The sequence below is a fragment of the Stylophora pistillata genome, chromosome 4, assembly GCF_964205215.1.
Source record: "Stylophora pistillata chromosome 4, jaStyPist1.2, whole genome shotgun sequence".
NCBI lineage: Eukaryota > Metazoa > Cnidaria > Anthozoa > Scleractinia > Pocilloporidae > Stylophora > Stylophora pistillata.
In genome coordinates, this window is record NC_142522.1 from 41,188,361 (window position 1) to 41,198,451 (window position 10,091).

The 10,091-nt window shown below is 39.3% G+C and overlaps 2 protein-coding genes across 4 annotated transcripts in view; both read right to left on the reverse strand.

The window, feature by feature from the left end:
* Window positions 1-1,498: 1,498 nt before the first annotated feature.
* Window positions 1,499-2,994, reverse strand: LOC148733767 (angiopoietin-related protein 7-like). 3 transcript variants are annotated; one of them, XR_016000580.1, is made up of 3 exons: window positions 2,761-2,994; window positions 2,225-2,603; window positions 1,499-1,976 (listed from the first exon to the last, which is right to left on the reverse strand). XR_016000580.1 is itself a non-coding variant. In XM_088758570.1 (2 exons), the coding sequence occupies exons 1-2, from the start codon at window positions 2,765-2,767 to the stop codon at window positions 2,419-2,421; spliced, it is 192 nt and encodes a 63-aa protein (XP_088614696.1). In that variant the 5' UTR covers window positions 2,768-2,994; the 3' UTR covers window positions 2,014-2,418. The 3 variants fall into 3 exon arrangements, 1 of the variants encoding a protein (XP_088614696.1); XR_016000581.1 differs by having other exon boundaries at window positions 1,499-1,998; XM_088758570.1 differs by lacking the exon at window positions 1,499-1,976 and having other exon boundaries at window positions 2,014-2,603.
* A 5,013-nt stretch (window positions 2,995-8,007) lies between these two features.
* Window positions 8,008-10,091, reverse strand: part of LOC148733768 (techylectin-5B-like) — a 2,847-nt gene continuing 763 nt past the window's right edge. The window contains exons 2-4 of the mRNA XM_088758870.1: window positions 9,705-9,753; window positions 8,976-9,356; window positions 8,008-8,517 (exon numbers count right to left, since the gene is read on the reverse strand). Coding sequence (XP_088614996.1) covers window positions 8,258-8,517; window positions 8,976-9,356; window positions 9,705-9,753 — 690 coding nt within the window. The 3' untranslated portion in view covers window positions 8,008-8,257. The remainder of the gene's footprint in view (window positions 8,518-8,975; window positions 9,357-9,704; window positions 9,754-10,091) is intronic.

A 10,091-nucleotide genomic window follows, 5' to 3' on the forward strand; every position in this document is an offset into this window, starting at 1 on the left:
TTTTGATTGTGGCCAAAGGCCACACCACGGCCGGAGCGTTATTCCCACCTTTCTCCCCTGAACTCACTACTGACAAGTTTACATCATGTCGAGCGTGTTAAAAACCTAAAAATCTTCGTGAGCTTCTATCGTGGAGTAGAAGAGAAAACTTTCGAGCGATTCAAGACAAGAATTTCTGTTGCGGAGAAGCATCATGGAGGTTAGAAAAATACTTCCACTGCGCTTGCAAATCTAACTTTCCTTTCATCCCCGTTAAGGTATGGTTTGAAACTAACTATCAAAGGTCTTGACAGTACGCCTTACTCAACTCTGTCATGAGAAGTCTAAAAAGACCTCAAAATAGCTAATAACTTAAACAAATTATGAAAAAGTTGATAGCAAATTAAACTCCATGAAGAAGTATCTTCCTGTTTACCGTCAGGCTTAAAACTCAACCGTCAGCATCAAATATCCTAAATTTTATCCTTCAGTCTTCAAAATGGAAAAAACAAACAAACAAACAAACCACACAACCCTCAGCCGTCATGTTTATATTGCCGCCATTTAAAAGCAGCTTCTCATCAAAATGATTTATTTAAGTAGTACCAAAGGTTCAAATCATGGCTGATACCTAAGCGTTTACCGATTTATAGGAGAGGGGGGGGGGGGGGAGGGAGGGTGTGGCATTTAACTAGAAGTCTGTTGCTAGGGAAATCTTGAAACCCACTTAACTTCGGTTCCTCGATCGACCCCAGTGGGCATCAAAGTTTGTCAACTTTGCTCGATCCATGCTTCCTTGATATTTTTTTGAAACATGACCGTACTTGGCACCGGTATATGGAAAATAAACAAAGCGTGTCAAGAGGAAATCATCTAGTCCGGATCAATTTAGGTTTTTGCTAAAAAACGTTATCATCGACAATCTGGAACATGCGTTTGATGAAAAGTGAAATATTAAAGTAAATGTCTACAAATGCACTTTTTCTTGTGCTGCCCACCACTTGTTTATTAGAAAAGTACTTCCATGCTCAAGATCATAGATAAATATCAATCTCTGTCCTCTCCACGAAAATTTGTCCTCGAAAGTCAATTTCCTCTGGGGAGATACGGATTTTTGAAATCCCGCGGGCGTCTACTCGTTTGTAGAATAGCAAGTATGAACTATGAACTAGATTGAGAATTCGTACCTTAAAAAAAAAAAAAAGAAAAACCCATCTGCGACCCACGACCTATGTTTACTCTTGCTGGCACTTGTAACCTTTTTATTAAAATTTTAACCAACCACGCAACTGTTTAGTCTCTCGTCTCTTTAACTTCAAAAGTGCGTTGGGTTTCCAACGAGCACATATCATAAACTAAATGGGTGGATAGTATGAATCCTCTGTCGGCTTTTTTAAGAAAAATGGTTCACTAGGTTATCTACACAGGTCAAAGTGACATACGATTCTACAAAATAAAGCAGCATTAAAAGAGTTGATGTTACAGCGAATGCATATTCTTTATTTTCAGCGACGTTAATTAGTGTTACAGCGACTGCACATTCTTTTTTTCCCCGGCATAGTTTCGCCTTTATTAAGACCACAAACTCAGCTACAAAAATACAATTTTTCTTTTCAAGGCCTTATCAGTAGCTCTAACTTTGAATCACGACCTACCGATGTGTGATTTGTTTAAGAACAGCTGCAAGAAAACTGAAGCAAAAGCATCAGTTCTCCTTGTAGTTACTTTCTTCTCATCTTTTGTTCAACACAAAGTAATCGATATTGAACCTCAAAAGTCCTGTGGGCGAATCTTCATCGCAGAGACTCAGGATTGGTTTTCCAGTGATACCAGATAACTCCCTGCCAGTCGGATTTGTTTTTGATGTACAAGCTATTGAGGTCTGAATCATGGCATTTCTCGTACCACCAGGCACCTTTACTATAGATGTCACAGTTATCGCTTGAGTGCGCGTCATTATCCCGATCTTTGTGGAAAATGCTAAGCCATCATGAACACTGAAAGAATCACCAGCCGTGTCTGAGAACCAAGTTTTAAATATTCATCATACAAACAGCCATACATTATTTTTCTCATTATATAAACACTTTAGGCCCTTACTGACAGGAGAATTCAAGAAATCGACAAACAACCTTAGATTGAAAACGATGAACGCTTTTGCTATTCATAAGAATCGCCCAGTAAGTAGTCCAGGTGTAGATAACAAAATACTAGGCAAATTTAAATAAGAAAAACTCAATTTTACCTGAATAGCTCCCCAAACTCAGCTGGTATTTCGCATTCTCACTCGCCACAAAAAATGAAAATGAACTGTACTCTGCAAACGCTGCTTTACCAAGTCTTCCAAGTCAACACAAACCGGTGTTTGCGGTCAGATAATGAATCTTGTCCAGGACGAGCCAAAGCTCGCCTTTCACCTTGGCGAGGCCTCTCCTGTAGTCATCCCAAGTGCGGAAGAAATGAATCTACAGCGGCGTTATATCTCTTCTGAAACACCGTCCACCCTCCGCCGGCTGTTTTATGATCACAGAAGACTTCAATTTCTCCCAAACCATCGGGATCGATTTTGTTCACACCACTGATCTTGACGCCAAATTTGAACGCTTCAGCGCAGTCCTTGTAAACTACAAAATCAACAATAATATCAATAAGTTCATAAGAGGGGTCACCTTCTAAAAGAAAACACCAAATCAATTATTTCATCTCTAGAGGAAAAAATCCGCAGATCTTTTTTTTTTAGCAATTTAAGGTCTAATTTCCCAGAAGCCTTTTCTGGCTTACCCCGCATCCGTTTAGTTACCTTTAATGTTGTACATGTGAGCAGTGTGAAATGTCAGCTTAGGTGTGTTTACAATTTTCTCGGAGTTCAGACAGGTGTTGAAGTAATAACTGATACTTCACAGTGGAGATTGAGGTATCGAAGCCTGCATGGCAATGCTTTTCTGCGAAGCGTTTGAGAATACTGTAGAACTTTCTAAGAGAAAAAAAAAACAATCAATCGTCGACTCCCAGTACTTCCACGATGACTGGATCAATTTGTTTTCGAGAAAATGATTTTCATTAAATGAAGTTTATTTATTATTGATAGCCGTTTGAATTATTTAGGTCGATATACAACAATCGGGCCTTTTAGTCTATTTTTTATAAATGGTTGGTCATAATAAGTTTTGTGAAGAAAAGAATACGAAGCAGAAGCTCTCGTGTGAATGCTTTGGGGTCATTACTGGCAACCGGGCATGGTCGACAGTGAACTTCTGACAGTCAACCATCCTGTGGTCACGTGAAATCTATGCAAAGTTTGGAGTCTAATATAGTTTATTTTGCATCATTCCTGGGGGAACATGGGAGATTTTATCGAGTTCTGTGTTAAATAACATAAATGACATTAATAAACGAAAACACCTAGTCTTAAAGGTCAGCATTGAAAATATTTTGGACATTTTATTCAACGCATCAGCCTGATATATTTGTCAGAGATGAAGTGTGATGTAATGTCGAAAGATATTTTTTCGACGGTGCATCGGCGTCCTTTCCGTGAGTTTGATAATATTTTCAATTCAAACAATGATCCTCTCTCCCAAAATTAGTTCTCTCTTATTTGAATTATTAACATCTGTTTGAGGGAAGCGCGCTGGAAAGAGTAATACCTTTGATACCTTGACGAATTCTCCCCATCAAATGTAAAAGGTTTACCCCAACCTTTACCGGTTCACGCCTGTATCTTTTAACTCGCTTCCTAGCGATAGATCGAAAGTTTTCCATCTCTGAGCGATAATTTTTTTTTTAATGAACATGCAAATTAACGGTTGCGAAACCGTAAAGAAATTTTATACACTTGGACATTCAAGCTGTGTTAACTCGTTTGCGACCGCACGAGAAACGCACATTCGCTATGGTACACCCTTCTTTATGTAACAAGTGTGAGAATTTTTAATGCTTATTCCCGCAAAAAAATTCATGTTACTTCATCCTACGTACAACTTTCCGTAGACCGTAAAACTTAGATAGCAAGTTTCTAATCCCTCCGGCGAAGAACTTAGACATCTCTGACGGTGCGCTGCAGATGTCTTACTCTAGAACAAGTTTGATAACTAGCCTTATATAAACTAGTTACTGTGAAAAGGCATGTCAATGGGAATAGTTCTCGTGAATATAGAAATCAAAAACGTGGTTCATGTTGGTAATGAAAATAGGCGGAATCATCTTGTCATTCATTTTCGAGTGAACTCTAGGTGCCATCTGATTAACTTTACAGGCTTTTAATACATGGTGTCTGTCCCCGTTCAAGTTTCGGCGAACCTCCAGCATAGCGGACCAACATTTTCGAAATTTGCTCGTAACAATGTACAAGAAGCGAACGTAATAATGAGGAAATATTTGACGAGGGAATTCTGCGTCAAATTGCACGCGAAAACCGATATCGCAAGAATCGCAAACCTGAGAAAAATTATTGTTTTTCACAAAAGCAATTTGCAATGCTGACACCGGTAAACGATTTTGGTCCATAATCGATTAAGGATAATGATAATTGCTTTAGTTCGTTCTGTGATTGATCCATGCAGTTTGTTTGGCTTTTCTTAGAGTTCTCATTGGCTCTTTTTTTCCTGTCGTCTTTTGGCCGTTGTAATTACTATGGTATTGGTTTTTACGGAAACTCCATCGAAAACGCTCTAAAACCAAATTATCATGGATTACTCCCCACCGACGCAAGACCATAGTCGCGGTTTATAACTGTGATGAAAACGCGAAACCCGCTGTTATCTCCAAGGAGGAGAAACATGTCTCATCTGCTCCAGCTTGTTTCTAATAGTTTTAATTTGGATATATCAACAAAGTTGAAATGGTGAATTGGCCACAGTAACGATTACAAAAGCTGACGTTTCGAGCATTAGCCCTTCGTCGGAGCGAATAGAGGAAATGTGGGTTGTGTGTGCTTTTAAAGGCAGAAAATGGAGCTACTGGTGGGAAGATGGCAACGAGAAAAACACGAATAAATTAGTGGAATGAAAAGCGTTAGTTGATCCCTGTGGGATTTACACTGCCGGTTTGAAAGATGATAGTTTTACTTCTGCTTTCGTGTAGAGAGCAACAAATACTAAGATACAGGCCATCAGTGTTGAACCTCTTTCCTTTTCCCCCCTCCCCCTGATAAATAATCTTTCTGTAGCAGACACAATTATTTGGAAATACGTTAATGACACCACTCTTGTCGAATCAGTATTGAAGAATGAGTCTAGCTACAAGTAATTACGTGGAAATGAACTTCTAAGACAGTCAGAAGTTGATGGTTTCCAATTCAATGAGTCTAAATGTAAAGAACTGAGAATATCACTCTCCAGACCAGGTAATCTGTTTGATCATATCATGACTATCAATGACAAGCAAATCGAAGTTGTTTCATCCGCAAGGTTGTTAGGAGTGATAGTCTCGGACAACCTCAGGTGGAACGCACATGTAGAATCTATATGCAAAAAGGCTACGAAGCGTCTGTACTTCCTAAAACAGCTAAAGCGCGCTAAAGTTCCATCCGAGGATATGCTACTTTTCTATACAACATGTATACGCCCTGTATTAGAATATGCGTGCCCAGTTTTTCATCATTCTTTCCTGCAATATCTGTCTAATGAAATGAAAAGATTGCAAAAACGCGCGTTGCGGATGATTCAACCTGACTTAACCTACGCTGAGGCTCTAGTAGCTCTTGACATTGCGTCACTGCACGAGAGGAGGGAGATCTCGTGTGACACTCTATTTGATCAGATTGTAAGGGACGAAAACCACAAGCTCCATGATCTGCTGCCTCCACGCAACGAGTCCACCCATCGCACCCGCAGCCAGAGATACTTCAAGCTACCGATTTGTAAGACAAACAGGTTCAAAAACACATTCATCATGGCGAACAGTTTTAATTATTAGTAGCTATCTTAATTATTTGTATTTTGGTTTTTGATACTTCTCTTATTGTATTTTATTGCAGATTACACTTTGCGGCTTTTATTGTAGTTATCTTAGAGTAAGAGATAATTCATTCCCATTGTAAAGTAAGTCATATTTCAGTCGGCCCGAGGGCTGCAATGATTTTACTTTCTAATAAAGCTATCTATCTATCTATCCCACAGAATTCAAATCCACCGCAATGTTGCTCTATGTAAAAGATAATTCTGAGCAACTTCTCCGCAACAACTGAAGCAAAGCGGGTAATTTTCAGATTATATGAAACATACGGAGATGTACGCTTTAGATATTTATGTCATAGATTTAACTTCCATCTTTACAGGGTCTCAAGGGGTTTAAACGTCAGCCGTCAAAGGGCCTAAAATTGAACCGACAAAAAGGATAAATATGCACCGTCAACCGTCAAAAAAGCAGCAAAATATCAACTGTAATAAAAGGTTTTTCGGATCTCGCTACTTTTTCCCATTTTCGTTGCTTAATGCGCGAGACCTTTAAGTCTCAAAGGTAAAGGATCTTTAAACTGGTAAACATTCTCTATGCAGGTTTTTGTATGCACTTATCTTCTGGTCATGTTCGCTGATTTTCGCCTTAACAGATAGTTTGAAGTATTTTAACATCTGCTTTAAATAGTTTATCTTAGAAATGGCTAACCTCTCAGATAACTTTTTGGTTCTGACCAAAGGCCACGCCCCGTAGCGTTATTCCCACTTTTCCCCAAGTCATCCCCGACAAGTTTACATGATGTCGAGCTTGTTAAATACGTTCGTCAGCTTCTATCATGAAATAGAAGAGAAAGCTTTCGAGCGCATTAAGAGTAGAATTTATGTTGGGGGAAAGAATCATGGATGTCTTAGGCAACACATCATTGATTTCTCAGGGATCAACGACTCGCCCACAATTTGGGGTCGGCTCATATGAGTTCAAGCTCTTCCGACTTCAAAAATGAGTCATCCTCCGTAGCGTTTCAAATGAGTTCAAGCTCTTCCGACTTCAAAAATGAGTCAGCCTCAGTAGCGTTTCAAATTTAGACATGGAGCCGTTAGCGTCCTGCAATATTTTTTGACTTTGTAGCATCTCGAAGTAGTCAGTCAAGCGGATCGCAGAGTGGGCGGCCAAGTGCAATACCAGTGGCGGGATCCAGACCTTGAGCTAAAGGTGGGGGGCAGTTTTGTATGTGTATGTACACCTTCCAGTTTTTCTTCTCTCTGAGTTTATTTCTTAACCAAAATAATAGGGGACCCCGTGCCCCCTGGACCCCCTCCTCTTAGATCCTGAATACTCACCCTGGCTCATAATACTCGGTGCCGCAGTCTATTATGCAGTTCTAGTGTGTCCATTATATTGAACTTTAGTCATCTGAGACTAAGAAATGGGAAGCTGTCATGCCATTGTGGATAGAGAGGTACAGACCAGTGAGACAGAGGGCTGTCGGAGCAGGGATCATAAGGCTAAAGCAGGCACATTCTCCCAGCTGTTTACGCACAGCTTAAACCTCTAGCAGTGCGTCGAAAGCTTCTTTTTCATGAGGACTATCAGGGAGATGATGAGTCTCTTAGTTCTACGGGCGCGAGATATTTTTCATCCGACTATATCGTTTGTAAGAAACACAAGTATACCAAAATTTAATTCCAATGCTGGACTTAAACCAACACAGGTTGACAAGTACGAAAGCGACTTGTAAATTTAATTCATGGAAAAAGAAGTTTAAGAGTTAGTTAAAAGAGTTATTCCGAGAAGCACTGAAGTTTTACGCCCATCTTAAATGTGAACTTTCCCTATGGTCTTTCATGGCGATTATGCGAACTTTGGAGTAAACTCAGTAAATGTTGATGGCTCAAAAAATATGAAACGAAATCAGGAAAAAAGCGATACAGAAACATTTTACAAAGGAAAAAGCAAAATTAGTTTGACTCTCTTATGCTTATTCAGTTTCTTCCATGGACATGATATTGTTAAGCCTCGCAAAGAACATTTCAGCGGCTCATTTTAAAAAGCTTATCACGCGCTGCTTCAAGAAATATCGAGTCTCTTCAACACCTCGGTGACTTTAATAAATGTTACAGAGACTGTAAATTCTTTTTTCCCCATTCTTTCGCCTTTATTAGGACCAGAAACGCAGCTACAAATATACTATTTTTCTTTTCAATGCTTTATTAGCAGCTCTAACTTTAACTTTAACTCTAACTTTAACCTACCGGCTTGCGATTTCTTAAAAGAACATGAGAAACAAAGCTAAAGCAAAAGAAACCGTCCTCGTAGTTTCTCTCTTTCTAGTTTCTTTCTTCTCATCTTTTGTTCGACACAAAGTAACTAATACTGAACCTCAGAAGTCCTTTGGGCGAATCTTCATCTCAGATCTCTTTAGAGACTCACGATTATTTTTCCAGTGAAACCAAGAAACTCCCCTCTCGTTGGATTTTCCTTTGAGGTATAAGCCATTGAGGTTTGAATAATGGCAATTCTTGTACCACCAGGCGCCTTTAGAAAAAGAGGCACAGTTAGCGCTTGAGCGGGCGTCATTATCCCGATCTTTGGTGGTAAATGCTGAGCCGTCATGATAACTGAGAGAGTCACCAGCCGTGCCTGAAAACCAAATTTTAAAAATTCGTACCTTGCATGATAAATTCAGATGCTTCGGCTTAACGCTTCCTTTAATAAATCATATACCATTTAAGATGAAATTCCTTAAACATCCAGTACGATGCTGGAAACTCGAAGCAAAGTTACTGAGTACTTCAATAGGAAACCTACTTTCCTGAAATCCCTTCTAAAAAGGGTTGAAACCCTGCTGCGCTTACTCGTGAGATATGGAGTTGAACACGAGAAAACAAAGTCTATGTCTATAGGCGACCATGTTCAAGTTCTATTTTACTTACCATATTAACACCATAGGCCCCTTCTGACCAGAGAATTCGAAAAACAATCCTTAACTGAGAATGACGAGCGCTTTGCGGTTCATACGAGCTGCCCAGTAAGTATTCCAGTTAGGAATTTAAAATAACGATATTGGCAAAATGTGTACAAGTGAAACTCAACTTTACCTGAATAGCTTTCTAAACCCAGCCAGTATTTGGCATACTCACTCGCCACAGAAAATGAACTGTACTCGGCAAACGCTGTGTTATTTCGAAAGTCTTCCAAATCAACACGAAGCTTGTTACTGCTGCTTGCAGTCAGACGATGAATCTTGTCCAGTCCGAGCCAAAACTCGCCTTTCACATTGCCGAAGCCCCTTTTGTAGTCATCCCAAGTGCGGAAGAAATCTTCAGTGCCATCAAATCTCTTCTGAAACACCGTCCATCTTCCGCCGGCTGTTTCATGATCACAGAAGACTTCAATTTCTCTTAAACCATCAGGATCGATTTTGTACACACCACTGATATTGTGGCCAGACTTGAACACTTCAGCGCAGTTCTTGTAATCTACAGAATCAATAATAATGTTAATAAATTCATAAGCTTCACCAAATCTGTTATATCATCTCTAAAGGACAGATTCTGCTAACGTTTTTTACAATGAAAGGTCTGATTGCTTAGAAGCCTTTACTGGCTTGCTCCGCACTAGTTTGGTTCCCTTTAATGTTACATATGTAAGCTGTTTAGGTTTAGGTATGTTTACAATTTTCTTGGCATTCAAACCGGTGTTGAAACGACTGAATTTACCAAATATAGCAAGGAAAATATCGTCGAAACTCGTAGTTTGAGAATTGGTATGTAATTATTACTTACGTCTCTGACGCCATTTTCCAAAATATCCCGGATGACACTTACCGCTCTTTGTTTGTCTTTTTTGCTCTTTGGAAACGTCGACACAGGTGGCCTGGGTCAGGTCAAGTAATGCTTGTTAGAAATTCTTCTTTAATTCTTTTAGGGTTAAATAAACACACAAACCCTTCGCCAATCTCTAATAATTCCATTGCATTTAAAGAGGTGCTCAGATCTAACTTGAAAATATCATTATCATAAAATATATATTGGTTTCGCGACAAACCTTGAAATGAATCGTTTTCACTAACTCCTTTATTTCCTTTATCTTTTCTCTTCTTTTTCTTCTTTTTCCTCTAAACGCAACAACCTACAGCACCTTCTTATATAGTTCCTTACAATCTTTTTAGAAGATTCTACAGATTTGCAACACGACTATTTTTAGTAACATTA